This window comes from Tetrao urogallus (genome assembly GCF_951394365.1).
Source record: "Tetrao urogallus genome assembly, chromosome: 10".
Taxonomy (NCBI): Eukaryota; Metazoa; Chordata; class Aves; order Galliformes; family Phasianidae; genus Tetrao; species Tetrao urogallus.
The window spans coordinates 6097842-6120824 of NC_136823.1; the positions used below are offsets into that span (position 1 = coordinate 6097842).

The 22983-nt window shown below is 40.4% G+C and overlaps 1 protein-coding gene across 1 annotated transcript in view; it reads left to right on the forward strand.

The window, feature by feature from the left end:
- Nucleotides 1-19603, forward strand: part of FBLN2 (fibulin 2) — a gene marked incomplete at its 3' end in the record, with an annotated part of 70419 nt that extends 50816 nt beyond the window's left edge. Inside the window, exons 8-16 of the mRNA XM_079540470.1 lie at nt 5760-5894; nt 7563-7700; nt 8021-8164; nt 11449-11577; nt 12091-12216; nt 13584-13700; nt 14497-14625; nt 18099-18222; nt 19246-19603. Of these exons, the coding sequence (XP_079396596.1) occupies nt 5760-5894; nt 7563-7700; nt 8021-8164; nt 11449-11577; nt 12091-12216; nt 13584-13700; nt 14497-14625; nt 18099-18222; nt 19246-19603 (1400 nt within the window). The remainder of the gene's footprint in view (nt 1-5759; nt 5895-7562; nt 7701-8020; nt 8165-11448; nt 11578-12090; nt 12217-13583; nt 13701-14496; nt 14626-18098; nt 18223-19245) is intronic.
- Between the last annotated feature and the right edge of the window lie 3380 nt (nt 19604-22983).

Genomic DNA, 22983 nt, shown 5'->3' on the forward strand with positions numbered 1-22983 from the left:
GCCATCTTTGCATATGACATTTCAATATGAGTTAGTAAAAACACATGTGCACGGCTTGCTCAGCCACTTAACATCAGAGTTGTATGCTGTTCAGCTTTTTCCTTAGCAATACATCCTCAGGATACAAATAACTTTGCTTGAAAATCATAAAAGTTCATAACCTTGATGAACACGGCTGTACTGATGGCTGTTGAAGTGGACTGACTGCATAGCAGTTGATCTCCTTGCACAGTGTCCATACTGCCAAATTCCCAGACGTAGGAAACAGCAAAACTTCATAAATAAAGCTAAAGCAGTCTGAGTAGGCCCAGGCAGTGGAAAAGATCTGTTCAAGTATGTTGGAATTCTAAAATTCGGATTAGTCCTCTGATAATTCTGGCACAAATTTCTTGTATAAAAGTCAAAGATGCATCATACTTTTGCTATATCATCCCTGCTATTAATGTTCTTGTAGGAAACTAATCTATTTTTAAAAGCGTGTTTGGGAGATTTTTATTTAAGAAGGCAGGACCTGTGCTTATGAAAGAATTTCTTCTGGGGGTACTTTTCCACAGGCCTGAGCTGCTGTAGTGTTATATAGTAACGCCTGGAAAAACAGAGCACTTGGAGACCTGTCACTAATGAAAGCAGTGGTGTCTATAGCTACAATGTCATGGGTGAATGCATTCACCTTCTTCCATCTGTGTCCTTCTCCCAATTTTTTAACATTCTTTTTATCACCATCACACTCTCACAGTGTCACAGCTTCAGTTTCTTTCCTATCCTTTAAAGCTCTGTGATCTCAGTGTAGTAATGAGCATCATATGGCATGAGGATGTGAGGGGGAAGTTTATACAGATTCATAGTTTAGAGTAGAATTTTGACTTACTAGCTTCTTGGTTTCCTTAAACTGTGAAAATTGGATTAATTTGATTTTTAAAATCAAAAGGTACACTGATAAGCATGCAAAATTAATGAAATTGCTTTGTTTAGAATAAATGGCTGAGAGAATGCCACTGGAAGGAAGGATACGTTTTGTAATAAAATATTGGCTTCTGAGATGGACTGCAGTACTTGCAGTTGGCTGGTCTGCACGGCGTCTTCATGGCTTCACAGAGCCTGCTGCAGGTACCACGCTTCTGAGCGTAAGGTCTGGCAAGTGAGCAGCTGAAGGAGCTGCCTCACCTTCCATTCTGCTTCTGAAGATCTTGCCATTAATCCCCCGGTGTTTTTCCTGGACTATTCATTAGTGACATATCTGTCCTTTTCTGCATCTGTCAGCGGTGTTTTGAAGCTAAGTTGATTCACCCTTGTCAGCAGCTTAAGCAGAAGGTGCTGCAGCAGATGCCAAGTGCTTCCTTCCACTCACTATCTTCCTTTCCTGTCCTCTATCTCATGACATTATTATCGAGTTTTATTGTGACTAATGCAAGGCACACCTCAGGCATTGCTAATAAAACAAAAGCTACAGCTGCCATTTGTAAAGCTAAAGATCCTCTTCTGCCTCACTAAATAGCAAAGCTCTGTGCTTCTTTGATGCAGATCAGTTCTTCAAGAGGTTTCCTTGTTAAACAACCTAAGAAATGATGATGTTTCACTTCCTGCTGGCTAGATTCACTCCATGTTCTCCCTGCTCCTATGCAGCTCTGCTCTGTGAGTGTTGCCTGGAGAACGCTTGCTGTATTTGGCACTTTTCCTACTTTTCTGGTCAAAGAGGAATGCCACATGCACTTTGTGCCTCCTGATTTTTTCAACTGCTTCATTTGCAGCTATATTTCCCCAAGGGTCCTTTTCCAGCTTAGCTGATCTGTGCTCCATCTTGAACTGTCTCAAACGCGGGAGGAAAGATTTGTTCATTTGTTTGCAAATTGTTGTTTTCATTATGTAGCTGCACACTTGAGGGATGGGAAGAACAGCCCTTGCACAGCGACAAAACAGCTGATAACCTTTTCTTTGTTGAGTTTCCTTTAGTCAAACTCTGTAAGCTGATAATTCCAGGTGCACTCAGGAGCAGGCACCCAGAATTCCCTAAATCCAGTCATGCACAATGAAGAGCCACCAGCTGCTTGAATCGCTCACACCAGCTTTGTGTGATGCTGTGGAAAGACATTAAAATATCTTTAAGGAGGAAAGCCCCACGTTCCTCAGAGCCAGGCTGGGAGATTTCAACAAGGGTTGCTTTTCCTGGTGACTTTCAGGCAAAGTCGTTACCACCACCCAGATACACTGATGAGAGACTACTGATGTATTTTCTGTGCTATTTCCATGCAAACGTTTCCTCCCACTGGAGTGAGCAGCGAGTGGTCATTTTTTTGCTGACTCGTACGGACTGTACTTCAGCAAAGCCACTAAGAAATGGTGGCAAAATAATGACAGATCTAAATAAAACAGGTGTGTTCCGTGAAACAAATTGAGCTGATGGTATTTGAAGAGAAAGAATTCATGAGAAGCTAGAGATGCAAGAAAAAAAAAAAAAAAAAGGTGCAAAAATGTTACTCTAATGTGGAAGGAAGTGCTGCAAAAAAACCAACACAGCAGTAGGTAAATGCTGATACTCCTTTGCAAAAATGTCAGTTTCTTAGATGCATGAAAGCTAAGCATATCTATTTTATACGTCCCAGTGCTCAACAACAGTTCCAGGAGAAAGAGAAGTATTATATGATTAAATTTCATTTTGGCTTTTACTGACATAAGGTGAGGAATGTTGCCACACACATAGAGTTAATATTTCTCAAAAATTAACTGTAAAACTTGTTTTTAATATTTTACTAAATTACTTTTTCTTCTTTCCCATTTTTATATATAAAACCTTGTCCTAACTCACAGTCTTAATCATGCTGGAAGGCAGTGCTTGTTCAGTGTTGGCCATTAAATTTGTTTGAAACTGAAAATATACTTTTTTTCCCAGTGTTCTGCCAAACATCTTATAGACTTGTTGAGTTGTTTCTGATACTGGAGCCAGATCAGTTATGGGCACTTTTTTTTTTATGGGTAACCGGTAGGGTTGTAACTAAACATAGTCAGACCTCACTTCCCTCTACCTTGTGCCATAAGGATGGAGCAGAACAATACTGGGTCCAGCCTGGGTTGAAAAAAGCTACTTCAGAAGCTTGTGTGCCTACCACAACACAAACTGGGACCATAATTAACCAAAGATGCCTCTTCCCACCCTCAGGTGAAGGGACACTGTTTTGTGATAGGCTTTGATGGTGATAGCAACAGCATGGATTGACGGAAATGCATGGGAAAGATGCTGCAGTTTTTCTCTCCTTCTGTGGCATGGCTCCTAGTTTAGTCTTTGCATCTCAGCCCATGTCACAATCATTAGGTTTCAGATGTTGGCAGGGTATGACCTGTGCACAAAACTTTCATTGAAAGTAAAGAGTCTGCGTACAGTCTTCTACATTTCTGTGCTTTTGATTTCCTAAGTTGCGTTCTGACCAGCTCCATTTGGTTTCTCAAGTACTCAGGATTTTGGAAATTAAATAAAAAAAAACATAGACAAAACAAGAAATTTAATTAGTTTTTTAGTTTTTTTTTTTTGTTTTTTTTTTTTTTTTTGGTGTGTGTGTGTGTGAAATCTTAACCCTCTTCTTACCTGCCTGCATGCACTGCTCAGATGGAAGACTTCTTATAGGTTCAAGTTGTATTTCAAACATGCTTTCATCCTTGCTGCAATTTTCATACTGAAGTGATCTAAGTTTGTAAAATGCAGTGCTGTGCTGACAGTGTATTTATATGGGACTTTTTGTGGCTGGCAAGAAAAGCCTTGCAAAGTCTTTTAAATCAGTGTCAAGTCTTGCTCCAATACATGGTGTTGAGTGGCTCTTTATTGGTATTTTTGTCCTCTTTTTTAATTTCAAGTTTATTGGAGAACTAAGTCTAGTTAGGTGGGAAAAGTCCACACAGTTGATGTTCTTCTCTCAGCATGTGAGTTTCTTTTATTTTGATTTTTTCCCCATGATCACTTTTGAGAATGCTGATGTCTACTCTTCATGGTATTGGTTAAAAACTGGGAAACTGCAAGGGAGACATAACCTTGCAAAGGCTTTGGAATAGTACCTGCCAGTGAATGAAGAACCATCATGTGGGACAGGCAGAAAGATATCCAGCCAACAGCAGTGACCTTGCTGCAGAAGTTGACTTTGGAAAGCAAGTCAACAGCATGTGAATAGCAATAGCTAACTACAACAAAACAAACACGCACACACACACAAAGCCCAACAAATAGAATACCCATCAACAAAACAAAACCAAAAAACAACCCCATAAATAAGTGAAAAGTGGATTGACCCCAAGCTAACATTGGTTTTACAAATCTCAGTGCACATCACCCGTTAGCTGACTTCAGCAGGAACAGAAACATCGTGGTGCCGCTCTTCATTTGTTTGGCAGAGAACAAGCTGACACATTTTTGAAGACAAAAGCTTCTAACAGGGCTTTTCCTGTTTTCATTCTCCTCAAGGGGAATTAATATCTCTGATGTTGTACTTATCTGGGAATGATGTTCTACAGCCAAAGCAAAAATCTTATTTAAACAATGCTTGCTTTATTGTGTGGCGTGTAAACAGCTCTGTGTGCAGGGCAGTCAGATGATTGGTGGTAGCTTTGGTCGTGTTTGGCATCTCTTTGTTCTAGAAATGCATCTTAGCTGTATGGAGATCTCTGAAAGTGTTTGAGTGTGTGCGGAATGGGGAGAAAGTTTCTCTTCCCAAATTCTACTTCTCCTTGTTGCTTCTATTTGCTCATCTTGATATCCCTCATTTTCACTATTAAAACAAGCAAAACCTGAATTGGAAATTATTTTATCAGAGCTATCACAACGTGTGGCACATTTTTTTCCAAACTGTATCCTACATTCCAAAATCTAGTATTTAAGTGATTCTTGAAATAACTTTTCCAGTGCTCTACCTGCTGAAATCAGATCTTTTAAAGGACGTAAATACAAATTTATGAAGTTGATTTAGCCTTTGGGGTCCTCCCTCCATGTGTTCATGTTTATCCAGCTACAATTACATTATTCCTTGGGAGGTAAATCCATTCCATGACTCCACCTGCAGGAAGGCAGGAGGTTTCAGTACCTATCTCTCACAGCAGTTCCACACCAGCAGCTCCTCTGTGTAGCAAGAAGGAGCAGGACTGATACATAGTCTGAGCTATGAAAACGTGGTAATGAGCAATCAGTGCTTTCACTCTCAGTTATCCAAGAGGTTTCTATCCAGTTAATTTGGAAGCCCTCTGCCCATCACTGTATTTCATCATTTCTCTCATAGAATCATAGAATGGCTTAGGTTGAAGGAGGCTGAAAGCTCATCCAGCCCCAACCCCCTGCCATGGGCCGACTGCCTCCACCAGCTCAGGCTGCCCAGGGCCCCATCCAACCTGGCCCTGAGTCCTCCAGTGGTGGGGCAGCAGCAACATCTCTGGGCAGCAGTGCCAGCACTGCACCACTGCTGAGTAAAAAATTCTTCCTAGCATCTAGCCTAAATCTCTCCTCTTTCAGTTTAAAGCCATTCCCTCTTCTCCATGTCCTGTCCAGCACTACTCCCTGAATGTCTGGGGAGGAGGGAGAAGAAGGAAATCTCTCTGCCATTGTATCTCTTAATGTTACTCTGCATTAGCAGAAGGTCCTTCATCAGAACGCTGCGGCAACGTCCGCACTGCATATCTTTTGCAATAAATGATTTGACTTGAGCTTTTGACTTCTTCCAAACAAGAGCAGGAAGAGACAAACTTCTTCATAAACATGAGGCACTGAATTGTTTAACCATTTCTTGTAGACATCAACGAATGTGTAACGGATACGCACACCTGCCAACGGAGAGAGTACTGCGTCAACACGATGGGATCATTTAAATGTCTCCAGGAACTGAGCTGTCAGCCAGGTTATGAACTTAAGGATGGAGAATGTGTTGGTAAGACAAGTGTTTTTGCACTGAAGCAATTGCTTTTATCAGGAAGGGAAGGGAGGGGATTACAAGGCATTTTATTGTTGCTGGTCTGTGATATCAGGATTGAACTAAAAAAAGGCTGAACTTCATGGAAATGTTTGGCTTTTTAAGTCTGTTCAGTACTTTCACTTATTTGAAGCAATTTCCAACAATAACTATAAATAATTTGGAAAATATAGGAAACCTTGTGAAGTAGGATTTGCACTGTTTTCAGGGGGTTAGAGTGAGATCTCAGTAATGAAGGAATTCATACTGTGCTACTCTGGGAAGCTCTGCTCTTCTCTGAAGGGTCTGATGCTGTTTGCTGTTGGACTGAATCACAGCCTGAACAGATCATGGGGCTGGCTCAGTGTGGGCCTTCCTGTGTTTAGGATGTCTGTCTGCATTTATTTACATTGTGAATGGTCATGGGGTCAAGAAGTTATTCTTTAACCCCCTCCCCTCACCCCCCCTTCTTGGTCTGTATGTGGATCTAATGGAGGATCTAAGCTCAGCAGCAATAGCCTGGCAGAAGTTGCTCTGCAGTATATGAGTGTGCATAAGACACGTGCGCCCTGCTTTCCAGGACAAAATCAGAGTTTTAATTATTTTTACACAAGAGCTTCCTGCCAGCTGGAGTAGGAGGTACCTAAGGAAAGAACTTAGCTCCTGGCATGTAGCTCAACATTGTAAAATAGAAATAATCTGAACTCTTGCTTTATTTATAGCACTCATAAGTAAACTTCGGATTTCTTAGGCTGTCAGTTATATTCCATTAGAGTCTGTGACATATCAAACATTTATTACCAATATGGCGTATCTAACGTTTATTACCATTCTAAATTGTTCTCTAATCCTAAAGCTAGGTTGCAGCAAGTTACAAAATTTACAATTTGTTATTATAAGTAGCCTTAAAATTAATAAGTTACGGGAAAGTCTGCAATTTCAGATCTACTCAGTGTAAAACTGCCCACATGTAACGGTTTGTTCTGCAGTTTTATGAAATCACCAATTCCACATTTTTCTTTATCTCAGTCTATACATGTAATGGAAAGAGTTATTCATATAATTATCTTCTGGGAGGCTGGTGATGTTCTCTTGTGACCTTAACATTTGACTGAAGAGTTGGAATGGAAAGAGAGGGGGCTGGTGGTTCTCCCCTTGTTTGCTTGGAGGACGAGGAGTTCCTCATGTGTGCCTGTATACAAAATGAAGTCCTAGCCCTGTTCATGTGAGGTTCTCTTTTATTATCAAAATAAGTGGAAGCTGCTTGTACCTAGAATTTTTGAGGTATGTAAACTGTATGAGACTATTTTGCTTTTGAAATAGTGTTGCATATGTTTTATTCACACTCAGTTTTAATTTGAGCCTTCAGGATTGAAATCTGCAGATGTTTCAGAATTTGTAGTTTGCAACAGATGCTGTGAACGCAGCAGCAGGGACCTGCACCAAACCGTGGCACAACCTACCAAGTTCTGAAGCTTGTGCTGAAGTGGCTGTTGAAGAACAAACACAGCAATTCTCCCTAAGGCAGTTTTGGATATTTTATTTAAATGATGCCTCCTAACTTCCTTTCTGAGTAAAGTTAAAAACAAGCCAGGAAGTCTATTGAAAATGACTAGTCACAATTTGGTGTTGTGATCTGCTTAACAGATATTGATGAGTGCGAGAGCGGAACTCACAGCTGCAAGGTAAACTTCGTTTGTCAGAATACAGAAGGGTCATTCTACTGTGAGTCAAAGCAACGTTGCATGGATGGGTTTTTACAAGATCCTGAAGGAAACTGTGTTGGTAAGTTTGACCAATCACACGTAAAGCAGCACTGCCAAACTTCTCTCCCTTTTAGCCTGTTCAAGGGGTGTGCATTGACTGCACGTATTTTTCTTTACATCTGCTGTGAAGTTAAACATTGCTGCTCTCTTAGAGATACGCACACTTGCATATTGAATTTTAAACTGCTATCATAGCAGACCTCCTTCAGCTTTTATCTTCAGAGAACAATAAATTGAAATGAAGGAAAAGAAGCGACAGCTGGAAGAAAACAGACCTGAAAGGTTAAATAGCTTCTCTCACTATTCTAATTCTTTTTTCTTTTTTTTTTCCCCCATTAGATATTAATGAATGCACATCTCTTCCTGAGCCATGTAAGCCAGGGTTCAACTGCATCAATACTGTTGGGTCTTACACCTGCCAGAGGAACATGTTGACATGCAGCAGAGGCTACCACTCCAATGAGGATGGAACTCGATGTGTTGGTAAGACCAAGCTCCAGTCTCCACCCAGGTGCCTTCTCAGAGGAAGAAGTACATTTCAGGTCTAAAATAACTGTCTTGAGTTACTTCCAACAGTAGGAATTTGTTACATGCATTTGCTGTCCAAGTGGCTCAGTGGTTTGTTTGCACTCGAGGATGCTTCACTGCTGCAGGGAATTCTGGGTACCATGAGTGACTTTGCTTTCAGCTGCTGATGAGATTTACTGACTTTCTTTCTGGAGTGAATATGATTTATTTGCTTTTCAATCTCATTCTGCCACTCGAATCATGATCCTTCACTGTTTTGCACAGTATCTCACTGTAAGCAGTATGACCTGAATCTGTGCAATGCAGCATATTGGAAAGAATGACTTTGTGGACTCAGGAGTGCATGTTCTTTGTGGCACTACAGGTGTTCCCCATTCATACCCAGTTGTGCACATTTAGGATAAATTCTAATTGTCTTGTGAAGAGGATATTGGAATATTCACATATACTGGCGTGCAGCTCGATACTGTCTTGTATTTGTTTCAGTGGGTGTATGGAGTTACTTAGTCAGAATAGTGTATGTCCTATCTTAGTAGCATTTGTTCCATAAATGACCCTATTAGGAACAAGAAGGCTGAAAGCTTGATCCTTGGTAAGGCTGGCTTTGTATGTCTGAATCCCTGTGTCCTGTCCTGCATGGGGTTGGAAGTCATAAAACAAGAGCTGGAAACATAATTGGCAAATTAACACTTGTAACAAATGGCATTAACACTTGTAATGTCACTTGTTGTGATCACTTGAGAGTGATGAAATCTTAATGATTTCTACTTAAGTTCCCTTTGAATAAAAGGAAGGATGGCAAATAAAATTTGTTTTTATGATTCTGGAGGTGGGTGGTAGCCATGTTTGAGGCTATCTGCTAACTTGGCCGTGTCTACTGACCTGCAGTGAAAACTGCTGGAATAGATAGAAGACCCCAGGCAAAAAAATTTCCTCTTTCTCATATTTTCTTTTTATTATCCTTCATGATTTTTCCCCCAGGGCCGTCCAAGCTCTCCTTTGCCAGTGAGAAAATGGGAAAAAATTAAGTGGGGGATGCCAGGGACAGTTAAAATGTACCTGAGGAAACTGAGAAAGCTTCCTAATACAGCTCTAGGGAGTTGCTTCTTAAACTTAGGACAGCAGTGTGGTCTCATCTGCTGTCTTGTAATACAGTAGCCTGAAATATTCTGAGTGTTATGAAATGAACATCTGTCCCAGCTGTTGTGTAAAAAGAGTTCTTCCTCTAATTTTTATCAGTCCTGTTTCATCACAGACAATGAGATTGGGTACATTTGCTCCACTTGAAGCGTGGTGAATCCAAGGGTTCTGGGGCTACCACTCTAATTACTGATGATACATTTTTCTTTAAATTACGTGACTGACAGTCTTTTTAAGGAGGTTATATAAGGGTGCTGCTCTAGTTTGGGAAAACTAATGATTGAGGTTGACTGGTGATTTCTGCTGTGTGAACTCTGTCTACAGTCTCTTTCCATATTTATTGGTGTGACTTCCTTTGGGGAGGTGGAAAGCATGGGGATGAAAATGAAGAACATGTGGCCCTAACTTCCCATCTGTATGCTAAAAGCTATTTTCATCAAGGCATTACAATGGTTAACTAGATTCCCAGTTCAGATGTAGTCACTGTAGTAAATTCACCATCTGGACATGTCCAGCAGAACTAAGCTTCTGTGGTCATCTCTATTTAGAGGATTCTCCTGTCTTCAAAATGATAGTTCTTCTGATCCAGTAAATGAATTATTAAAAGCTACCTCTTAGATTTAACTGAAAAGCACTGTAACTATCATGAAGTACATCACAGTTCTGATGGGATGACGTATGAGCACTAGTTAAAGACTGAATGCAGCAGGAGATACAGTTTGGATAAACTAATGAGGTGGTTGCACTCACAAATTCATTGCAAATAAAACTGCTAATTTACAAATGTTTATCCACAATTTAAAACTTCTTTGTGGTGATACTAGTGATACTACCTTTGATCTTAGAAAAAAAATGAGAAGACAGCATTTCAGCAGAAATGAGCCTATCAGGAATCCTTCCCTGGGTGACTGGCATTTCTGCCATCACCGGCCCCAGTGCAGGCAGGGACTGCATTGGTAGGAATCTCTGCTGAAGTATTTGCACATCTCACCATGGTTGGTACAGTTTCTGTTTCTCCAAATCCAAGATTCTGTTATAAGGAGCTTGCTCCCATTTCCCTATCATTCTATAGAAAGTGACTGCTTTCCAGAGCTGAAGGCTGTTGCGTGGTGAAGAACTGTCCAGGAACCCTTTGAAATGAAATAGTGCTTGAATTTATGAGTTGAAATAGGGCAGTAACTGAAAGCACTGCAGTAAGGAGATCCTCCTACCTTAAACTGACATTCCAAACAATTTTACATGAACAGTGACTTGGATTGTCAAAGTAACTGAAGATGTGGATAATAGGAAGGAAGCAGGATCTGATGGCTTAGGAAATGGCGGTACTCATAATACTTGAAGAAATACAAGTTTCTGTGGATTAATCACACTTTCTGATGCTTCTTGTCACAGATGGTTACAGAGAATTGTTAAATACTGATGAGCTATTTAGCCATGTTGCGAGTCTTGTAAATCAGCCTGTATTGAAAACTTTCATCTCCATCTGTGAGTTTTTAAAATGAGATTGGAAGTGGTGCATGTGAGTGCAGAAGCAGCTAATTTGTTGGTGTTGGATTTCAGATGAGAAACTATGGGAAATAAAAGTGTGAGTAGACTGGGATAAGTAAAAAAGATCAACAGTGGGGAAGAGCAAAAGGTACACAACAGAAGCAGGATTGAAAGGACAACAGGAATTGACAACAGCAATTGCTTTTGTTTAAGGGATGAGCAGAATTTCTGGCTGGTTCTTGGTTTGCTTTAGAAAGCTCGTGGTGATTCACACAATGGCAGAGCATCAGAACAGGGTGTTTAAATAGTATGGTGTGATCAGAATTAAAACGTGTTTACACTGAAATGCAGAAGGTGCTGAAAAGCTCCACTGCGTTGAAAGTTGCCACTTTCACTTTTAAAATAACATTGCTTTTCAAAAGTTTGGCTTAGAGATATGTGAGTCTGATTCTGAGAAGAACTGAGTGGGCAAAACAATACTCTCTCTGCCATCAATTAGACAAATCGTATACTTTCTGTCCTTGTTGTTTACTTCTGTTTTTATTTTCTTTCCACAAATTGTGACGTTTAGCAAACTTTATTTAAACTAATTGCTTTCTCTGGTTCTTCAGATGTGGATGAATGTCAGACTGGCGTGCACCGCTGTGGCGAAGGACAGATTTGTCATAACCTTCCTGGGGCTTATCGCTGTGACTGCAAGATGGGCTATCAGTATGATGCATTCAGCAGGAGCTGCATTGGTATGTAAGGTGCAGGCTGAGATGAAAAAACTGATTGATTGAGCCTTGGACCTCAAGGCAGTATTTAGCACCATTGTAGTGTGCAGTTATTAGTTCTGCAATGCAGTGCCTCAGAAGATAATGGATTCAACTCCAAAGCAGCCGCCGCTCAGTCGACCAGCTATTTAGAGCTCTGCCCCTCTGCAATGGGTGTGGACCAGGTGTCCTTGGTTTAGTTTGGCTGCAGGTTATCAGTTAAAGTCATCTGCAAAGTATTTTCCTGCAGGTTATGCTTCTCCTGCTGAGGAAATTTGTCTTTCTAAAGTCTTCTCAACTTCCTTCGTAAGAGACCATGATAGAGCATTTTGTATTTTATCACTGCTATACACCAATTAGAGCACAAACAGAAAAAAATCTGAGGTTGCAGCATTTCCTGCTCTGCAAATCAATCTCTGACACTTAAAAAAATATCCTGCATCTCTTTTAATGCTTTTGTTTCTAAGTCAATTGTATATTTCCTTGTTATCTTGTCAGATATAAATGAATGCTGGAATTACCCTGGACGCCTGTGTCAGCACACGTGTGAAAACACCCCTGGCTCCTACCATTGCACTTGTTCTTCTGGTTTCCACTTGTCTTATGATGGAAAGCATTGTGAAGGTATGAGACTTGTTTTCCACGAGGGTGAATTTGCAGTGTGAATCAAGGAGCTCTAGAGAAGTTGAGATGAAGTGTAAATACAGGAAGCCTATGATGTATGCATGCTGAAATGCATGGTACTGAATTAAACATTCAAACTCAGATTGGAGCAGACACATCCTACTGCCTTGTACTTACCCAGTCAGCAATGCACCTGAAAGTCTTCCCTATAGCTCCCACACAAGCTCTGTTCCCCAGGAGCTGGGCAAAGCTGCCAGGTTTGCAAAACTGATTCCCAGTATATCCTTACAAGATTAAGACACACAAATCATTCTGGGCACCTTTTCCTACCCCATCTTATATTAATAATTCATTGTACAGCTATAATCTCTTAAGCTTCCATTTTTTTTCTTTTTTTTCTTTTTTTTTCAATAGAGTGAGAAGTGATTGGCCATTGTTCAGCCTTGGCTTTGGACATCTCTGCCTTATGCAACACAATTACCATTTTGTTTAAGCTTTGGAAAACATTGGTGTATCAAAGCAGAGGGGATTATGGTTTTAATGCATACCGAGATACTCTTCTCCAACTAAAGAACGTTTCTTATGACAAACCTTCCAGTATATATGATTTGGATACATTACTTTTACAAATTCACTGGTGCTCACTATGAGTAAAACTTCTCTTAATATTTATTTTCTTTTATAAAAAATCTGGAGCTATTGTAAATTTCTGTTGTTGCAAAAGATAGGAGTACTGCAATTGAAATGTTATAGTGGAACATCTTTTGTCCCACAGTCACTTTTGCCGTGACTTAAAAAGCAACCAAAAATTCTGTAGAAGCTTTTGGATCCCGTTTAAAATATTTCAGCTATAACAAAGCTTTGATTGTTTCGTTTTTGTTTCTGCAATTTCTTCTTTTCCCTCAAATACCTTTTCCTTTCCTTCCAGAGGAGAAAAAAAGGAAAGAATGGTAGTGTTAGAATAGGAGAGATTTCATTCAAATTTTAATACAAATGAAACTTAGTAGTGACAAAACTTAAAAAAAAAAAAAGATAGAATGAAAAGATTTGTTTATTTTTAACCTATTTTTAATTAACTGTAGCATATAAAGTTCGAAACAGATGTTGGCATGCTTACCTTGGCATATACATATACCAGTGTTTCCATGCTTACATTGACATATACATAAATGAAATTCAGGTGCATTGTACATCCTCGTGCTCCTGGTTCTCTGTCCAGGGAGCAGACACGTCTTCTTGGGACATATTGGCTTATCTTTATCCACTCTGTCAGTAGAATCTGATAGCTGATTTTGGAGGCAAGAAATAATGAGAGATCATGTTCTGAACCAATAAGGCAATGTCTGTACCTTTATTTTTGGGTGCAGATGTGAATGAATGTGATACAAATCCCTGCAGCCAGGAGTGTGCCAATGTTTACGGTTCCTATCAGTGTTACTGCAGGCAAGGATTCCAGCTAGCAGAAGATGGCCATTCTTGTAAAGGTAAGGCTGCTGCTTTGTCGGTCAAGTGGAGTACGTATCACTCCTTCACAGTAAGGGCTGTCTAAATTTCACCAGCACCCGATGCTGCAGGTGATGCCTGAGGATAATTGTGAGTTACACCCTGCTGCAGAAACTGCAAATCGTAACTGCAAGTCATTTTCATGCCCACTTGGGGCTGGAAGGTACCAGTGTACCATACAACCAGTGATGTTATTGTTTCATGGGGCTACAGCTTACAGCTGAAAAACTTGAGGCAGGAGAGGGGTTTACTTATGTATCATCAGCTGTAACTACCATTCAACCAAGTCTGGATGGAGGCTTTCTCTGACTTCTGCTGGTGAGGAGTGAATGAGCAGCAGAATGATCAGAATGGAGTGAGGAAGGCTTTAGATTTTCTCTTAACGTTAGCAATACTGACACGTACTTTAGAGAGTCTCTGTTTAAGAAATGGTGAACAGTCTTCCAAGCACAAGAGAGCTCCAAAAACAATCCTGGAGGATGAATTGCCAAGGTACTGGGATGGCATTTTCAAACCCAAATGTCCCCTGACTCACTGTTCCTTTCCATGAGTTCAAGGAGCAGTTCGGTGTTTGATGTTTCCGAAAGCACCATCGGCCATACTAGAGCAATGTCAAATCTTCATGGTTGCATTTTTCTTTAAGAATATTTTAGAAATGAATGATGTACAAATTTCCTTGCATTCTACTGCCTTTCCTTTCAGATTTCTAATGTTTTTTTTTTTCTTTTCATATTTGTAATTGTATTTTGTTGCTGTTTGTTTGCTCGTTTTCCCCAGATATCGATGAATGCACGCAAAGCGCGGGCATTCTTTGCACTTTCCGCTGTGTGAATGTTCCTGGCAGTTACCAGTGTGCTTGTCCTGAGCAGGGATATACCATGGCAGCAAATGGAAGGACCTGTCGAGGTAAGGAGGAGTTTAAGGAACTGAAAGGAGTATGTCTTGAAGGTTTAATCCTCAGAATGATTTAAGACATAAGATTATTTAATCAAGTCTCTATTTTGGATGTTAGCCATTGTTAAAATGCCAGTATTTGACAAGATTGCCAGGTATTGGTGTTAACAGTGTCATTTATCCCCTATTTTAGAGAAGAATGGTGAGTCTATTTAGCTGTAGATGTGAGCTAATTATTTCCTATGGGAATTCACCTCATCACCTGAATTGAGACATCCGGTTGCTTGCCTGGGCACCATGGTTCATCGGATCTGTTTTTTTGGAGGTGCCAGATGTGCAAATCTGTGGCTTCATTGTGAGTTGTGATTTCCTGCACCAGAAAACTAGGAAAGTGAATGTAGGAGCTGTTATGGGGATGTGGGCACAGTGAAGTTTGACACCTAATCTTAACTATGTTGGTGTTTCTCGGTATTAGTGTAACTGACATGTGTCCTCCCCTGCAACACCCCTTGTCTCCAAATTCATAGAAATGTATGCTGAGTGCCTCATGTTTTTCATCTGGTGTGCAGCTGTCTGTTTTTGAAGCAAAAATACCCCTTTTCCAGAGGATGCACTAACTCTGTAATGAAGATTGAAGATCTGATTACCTCTATGTACTCTACACGCGTTCCTGCATTCGGTTACACTCACTACCAGGCATTTCCTGCTCTTACTTTTTCAGGAACGCTTCATATAGCATTCGGTTACGTATTCCCTATGCTTAAATTCTTTTCTTGGTGGTAACTGCAGTGAATTTACACTGTGTAAATCACAAATGGCATGAGCATACTTGAACCTGCCTTGGACCAGAGAAAGGAACTGAACGATAAGAATCTTACCAAGCTGTTATTGTTTTTAATCTGATTCTGAGTAAGACTTCAGAATCCACCTCCAGTTATATCCATGTGCACTTATATTTATATGTAAAAGTCACCTTCCAGAAAACCTGCAGCTGTCACTTTCCTCAGGCTTTTGTGTTTGCCGTTAATTTTGAGTGCTGGCCTGCTTGTTGCCACCTCAGCCAGCACTGAGATTGGAGACGAGGATGTGTTCCAGAGCTAATGGTGTGAGTCATTGCCTTAATCTGCCAGCACAGCCCTCCTGAGCCAGAGATACCCAGTGTGCTCCTGGCGTAGAGGTGAAAGAAGAACATTTGGCACACACACATATAGATTGCACTTGCATTGTCTATCATGTGAATCCTCACTGCATGCTCAGCCTTAGTGAAAAGCGCTCCTTTTACATGGAGCTGCCCTTGCTGAGTTGAATGGTAACATACAGAAAACCTTTCCAAAGAACCTATACCATCTGGCACGTGCAGCCTCCTTAGAGCATGAAGTTGGTCTACTTGCAGAACTCAGCAGATGTGCAGCAGCTCTGTGGACGGCTGGGTAAGCTGGCACTTTGTCAGGCATTGGAAAGAAGACTTGGATATTTGCCATTTTTTTTGCACAAATGAACACACAGCACAGACTTCTGAGGTCTGCAAGCATGTAGTTACAAGTCTAGGCAGGGTTAGGTATTGAGGCCTCCTGAAAATATGGTTAGAAAAACAGTCTGAATTGATAACAGCTGGATTATAATAAAAAAGGTCATGTTGGCTTCCATCAGGTGAGGATTTGGCCTCACTTGCCTATCATCTGAGCTAGGAGTTACTGGTGGTACATTCTTTGTACCCTGTTTTTTTCAGACAAATGAGTCGTGTCTCATGTAAAAGCATCTCGACATATGGATCTTTTTGGAGAAACTGTGTATGGTATTTTGCAGCGTAGCCAAACTGGTGAAGTGAGTGTTTTCATGACAATGATTACAATATGGAAGAAATTTTCTTTTCACCTAGAGGCACTTTGGAGAATCAGCAAGGGATTTAATTTACTTTGATTCTCTCTTACTTCCTATTGTATACTTTTCTTTGCAAGACTTACAAACCAGTCAGCGCGGTGTATGAGATCAGTTCTCATCCCGGGGCGATGTGGGGAGAGGGAGGTGATAGGTTCCCTTCAAAGAGTCTGTGTCCTCTGTGACAACTGGCAGAACTGCAGAGTGCTGCACAGTTCACGTGGTTCGTCTGTTAGCATTTATTTCATTTTAAAGCCTCCGTGCGTTGTCTAGACATTTGGGAGTACACAATGTGACTGTGAGGTCCTTGCCAATATTTTCTGTTTAAGCTAGATTCCTGTTATTGCGTCTGGTTTTCAGTGTTTTGAGGTCCATGGCTTGGGTATATGTGTTATTTAGGGACCAACATTTATGCTCTAGGCCATTAAGTGTCTTTGAGCTTTAACTGTTCTTTGTTGTCTTCTGTGGCATTATTTCTTATAAAGAGGGGATCCTCATATTTAATTTAATTGCATTAATCTTAACTTAATCCATATAAATGCTAGTTAGTTAGATGTTTGCCAGCTATTCAGCTCATTGCTGTGCTCACACACCAAACCATACGAGCATCTCATTCATTTAGAAACATCTTGCAAGGCATAGGCTAGCTCTGAGCATGGAACTACTCATGAAACTGTTTAAAAGCCATTGTCAGTCCGCATGCCTGTGGGGATCCTACAGAGCACTGCGGGGATGGTCAGATTAGCTGTTCTGAAAAGGTTTCTGCTGCCTTAGCCTACCACTATCTGATTATACTATTCTGTTTCTTTTAGCCTAGCTTATAACATTACTTACTGCAGTTTCTGATGCATCAGGACCAAGAAAGAAAATGACAACGCACATGGTTCTGTCTAGATGTTCTTGTTCAATTTGAACCTTTTACGTTTTGTTTTGTTGCAGTGGGAAGTGTCAAGACAGGAAGATACTGGGTTTTAAAACTTTTCTTTCTCATGGTTATTCTCCACTGGAAGTTAAACCCCATTTTGCATCAGATATGTTTGGAATGAGATTAGCAAGGTTCACAGGAGTGTGAAAATGTTAGCAAAGACAAGAAACAAACCTGGGCCATTGCAGAAGTCAGCCCTGGCCATGTCTGGCCATGGCCTTTGGCATGCAGAGAGAGGACTTGCAAAAAGCACAAGGGAATGGTGGGCTCCCTTGTTTATTGTGTGTGATGTGCAGTGGTACTGACTACTTTTATTAACTGATAACGTCAAGGAAACAATTTTTTTTTCTCACAGAAGACATGAATTATAACAGGATTGGAATCTATATGCTTCAGTTGTAACAGCAAAAGCCAAAAAGCAACATGGTGAACCTGACACAGCCTACCTGTTGTGCATTTCACATCCTGTGTTTCTTCTGGGGCTCTCACAGAGCCAATCTGTGGGCAGTGAGCTGAATCACTTGAGGACACAGCAACCAAGCAGCTGAAGTGGGAGCCCTCAGCTCACAGAACCAAACCCTGACTTGCTTCTTATGCACACAGAGTCCATCTCGTAAGCACATTATAGCCCAAAAATTGTGATTACTTACTATGTCTTTTCCCTTTGATTTCTTCTCCTCAGATATTGATGAATGTGCAATAGGAACCCACAACTGTTCAGCTGCGGAGTCTTGCTATAACATCCAGGGCAGTTTCCGCTGCCTGTCCTTTGAGTGCCCCTCCAACTACAGAAAGGTGTCTGATATGTAAGTATGGCCACTGCAGTAGTAGCCATGTTGGAGTTCTGTAGTACTTTGGTGTGGGAGTGGTTCTAAGCACTCAGAGCTGTAATAAACTGCTTTGGTCCCTGGAGCACATAGAGTTTTCATGCACAGAATTGTCAGTTTTTCTCTTTTCCTTCTTCCAGACCCCAGAGATTCCATTTATCTCCTGCTGCTGTAACAGCAGTCACCAGAGCTTCAGTCATACTTTCCCATACTCACCAAAGCTCTAAAAGGACTCTGTATCTAAGTTTTAAAAAATCTACTGCTGCAACTCCTTGAGTGGTTTTAGGGCTCCTTGGTTAAAATTCGTGTTGCAGCTCCTCAGAGATGCTTGAAACATTGAAGGGCAGTAGGATAAGAAGGCTGGCAGGTTCAGGAACTGTTGGACTCCATAGCACCCAGTTCCTAAACCACTAAGAAGACGTGGGAGCCCCAGCATCTCCCTGCCCATTTCCTGCCAGCACTTTGGAAAGCCAGAGGAAAGTTTAAAAAACTCCTGGGTTGCAGAGTGGGAAACAGTTGAGTTGCAAGAGAAACAGAAATATGGAGGAACTTGGAGAGAATCTCTTTCCGTCAGAAATGCAAAGCTGCATTTGCTGTAGGAAATCTTAGTTGCTTATCACTTAAAACAGTCTTTTCCTGCCTAATAGGATTAGCAGCTTTTCAAGCTGAGGACTTGGTTTTCCCTTGTTTTGATCTTCTTGGAGCACTGTCCCAAGCTTACGCTGTCAGTGATGAATCAGACTCCCTCCAAGCTCTGTGCTTATGTTTGTTGTGCCATGATTGTTTTCTTCCTCTGTTGTACTCTGACAATTTTATCTTCTACCATTTCTTTATGGATGCTATAAAAGCAGAGTAAGCAGCTGGTGATTTCACAGGTGAAGGATGGGACTTTTGTTTGCCTAGCACAGGCTGAAGACTTCCTTGACGTTGCAGTTCTCTGAAATGCATACATGATTTACCCATTACATGGACACTGACAGTTCTTCATTTTGCTTCTCATAGGAGGTGCGAACGAATCAGTTGCTTTAATTATCTGGACTGCCAAAATACCCCGGTGCGTATCACCTATTACCAGCTGAACTTCCAAACCAACATCATGGTCCCAGCGCACATCTTCCGTATTGGACCATCGCCTGCCTATGCTGGAGACAACATAATCCTTACTATCAACAAAGGAAACGAAGAAAACTACTTCAGCACCCGGAGGCTGAACTCATACACGGGCATTGTCTATCTTCAGCGACAGGTCAAAGAGCCTAAAGACTTTTTGTTAGATGTCGAAATGAAACTGTGGCGTCAGGGAACATACACTACTTTTCTTGCCAAAATTTACATTTTCATCACAGCTCATGCATACTGAAGCATGTATTGACGTTGGAATTTATTGGTGCTATGCTCTTTACCTGTTCTACCAAAGCTTAATATTGTTGAACTGGCATTTAACGTATCTAGCCTTTATGTTATTTTTCTGTCATTGCTTTAAACTTTTTTTATTGGTTGTGTAAATTAAGTTAATTTTTTTCTTTGTTGTTTTGCTTTCTTATGTAATTCTTCACATCATCATTTGACAATGAGCAAAAGAAGGGTTAGAAAGGCAGTACATACATTGTGTTACATGCAGGAATCTTTTCTTAGAAATTACTTTTAGGTTTAGTCACATCTGCAAGGTCACACTAGAGAGGAGAGATGTTCACTTAGGAGCATTGCTTTTTGCATTAGGAGAAAAAAGGCTTGAGCAGTTTCTCTTTACTACACAAACTTATGGTTTGGCCGCTGAAGTTTTCCTTGTTAAGATACTGTGTCAAGGGCTGTGCATATGCATTGACAGTTGACTCACCTCCTATTACAGGTTTGTTTTCCTCCTTCCATCTTTTATAATATGTTGCCTTAAAATATATATAAATAAAAGAAAACTCCACCAGTGAACAAGCCTATGACTGAGCCTTGCTTTAGTAGGACTGCTCCTGTGATAGACTTTGGCAAGATCTTGGCCTTCAGAGGATATTGTGCTTCAGGGGAAAAGCTCGCACTGCCATTTTTAGTAGTTTGCTATAGGTTCTTGAGTTCTTCTCTGCACAAAAGCACTGTGTTTAGGTAACCATTTGTGTAGACTAGATGTATTATAATTCTTAAAGGAAAGTCAAAGAGGAAATGTGGAAATAATCAACTGCTGCCCTTTATTTTAAGTCCTGTGTGTGCTGCTGAGGAATCATTTGCAATTTTAAATAAACAAAAGGGGAGTTGCTTCTGTTCTTTAGGAAAGTTACTTCAGTTGTATTACCAAATGACGCAGAGGAAAATGCTAGTTAAATTGGTGGTTTGTATTATGCCGTTTAGAAACAGCACAACTTAAGTTTTGAGTTGGATTTCCTCTAGTTCCACAGGAAACTGGAAGAGGTCCAGAGCTGAAGGCCAGATGTGGTAAAGCTTAGTATAATCAAAGTGTTTGTTAGAATTTAGAAATGAACATCAGAGAGTCTCTTTTCTGAGGGAAAAGAAAAGCTCCAGTGTTGAAACTCACTGAACTTCCTTTGTTCTGGCCATAATTACTCCGTAAAATGTTTTGATGGAAAAACATAGCTACAATATATTTACACTGCATTTTGATAATCTGTTCTTTGCTACAGTCATTCTTATTTTGACCGGTGTGTACTTAAAATTTTTTAAAAAAGAGAGAAAGAAAGAAAGAAAGAGAAATTAAATTCTTACGGCTTTTTATGCTATAATCAATACTTCTATTATATTGTAAAAATAGTTGTTTGAAATACATCTTAAAATCTTACAACTACCACCAACAGGGTGAGAGGGGAGATGTACTGTGTTCATTATGTCCCAAGGCCAACTTCTACCACTCCAGGTAAATTACTTATTTAATTCAGACTCCCTTATTGAAGATAAAGCAGAAATCTTTCTGTGTCTCACATCATAAAGACTTACTGCTAGAGAAGAAATATTGCTATTCCTCAGTTGTAAAATATGGGATATCTGAACGTTTGCATACGTTCAGTGTCTTGGTTTGTTTTTGTTTGTTTTGTTGGTTGTTTTTTTTTTTTTTTTTGTCTATAAAAGTAATTTTGTAAAAGCGATCTTCCATCTATCTTTTGTTTTCCATAGCTACCAGTTTCATAAGCTTTTAGCAAAGAAATACTGACAGAGAAGCACATGTTTATGCAATTTGTCATCTCAATTAATGCATATCTTACAGCTACAGGCCTGGAAAGATGAAAAGGCAACTGTAAGAAGGAATAGGAGAGCCTTCCAGATTCATTATGCTGCATACATGTTAAGTGGTGATATGTTTCTCCATGCCCCAGTGGGACACATAGGAGCCACTGAAACCCAGAGTTTTCCATCAGCATTAGTATGTGATTGAGTATAAATGATATTCATGCACCAACAGCCTTTCTTGTCAGAGAACAAACGGACAAGGCATTTGTTACTCAGAGACCTTCTGCTGACTACAAACAACTGCAGTCAATCATATTAAGGACCTGGCAGTTTGTAGCACAGACTTTTCATTTTATAGACAGGTAGTTGATGAAGAAAGTTTTAGGAAAGGCTTTGCACACGATTATAAGAAAAATGGTATGTTATTAAAAAATGTCATCATTAGCACTGTGTACAGCAGGCATTTGATACATATAGAAATGGCTGCTTGTTGCAACTGGTCCAAGCAAAGAAAAGACTGGTGGTAGAACGGAAGATTGGAAATGAGGTTTATGTGACTTTTTTGAACAATGGGTGTTCTGTTTAATTTTTCAGATTATTTACTCCCTGCCTCTATGAGATGACCTCTTTGTATTTGGTGATTGTATTTCTTGGGTGATCCAGCAGTCCTGAGGACTAAGGAAAAAGAAATGAAAACCTGTGTGTGTGCTGGAGACTTGAGCGGGTCAATTACAGTTTGAAACATGAAGGGTGTTTTTGACTGGAATTTTCTTAACATGTAAGTAGCAGTACGTGGGTGAGAAAGCTGCTTTTTAGCTAGAATTTTGAATGGCTTCCTTTTTGCACCAGGGAGGAAGTATTTTCCTATCTCTTTGTATGTAGAAATACACACATATGGATAACTCCAGGTACTGATGAGTTGGTACTAGTATTCCTTTGTGAGTTTAATATAGAAAACAGGTATCAGAGTGCTCTTCTTATGCCTTTCTCGTTCTGTTCATACTGGTGGGTAGGAGTATGGTTGCACATCACTGAAGAGTCAGCTGTAAATTTTAGTGGACTCAAATTCTGCTATTAGCTCCAAGATCAGATGAACAAAACTTTATCCACCTTTATTTCTTTATATCTTTGTGTTGCTCGGCCTCTAACTCTGCCTTGCTGGTCTGTTCAACTTCTGCAACACTTTGTATCTCTTATTCTTGCAAGTTGGGACAGAGAAAGATTCCAAACTTAGGGATTTTATATTTTGAATCATCTTTTGAATTTGATACTGTAATAAAGGATAAACAGCAATAATGGTTTTAATATTATGGCACGTGATGGGCTCTTCTGCAAAGGTCCCATTTGAAACATTAGCAGTACAAGGTGGGGATATTGCAGGGAGCAGGGGAAATCCTGAGCCTTCTCCTCATTCCTCTGCTGTGAGAAGCAGTCAGTCGAGGAGGAGATAGCTCCCCTGCACACACACTTCTTTGGAGGAGGTACAGCTGCTCCCTGTTAATGGATATTACCTGGGCCACTGCTCACCTGTAGATTGCTTCAGCTCTGGGAGCCTGGGATCATTGTGAAGCT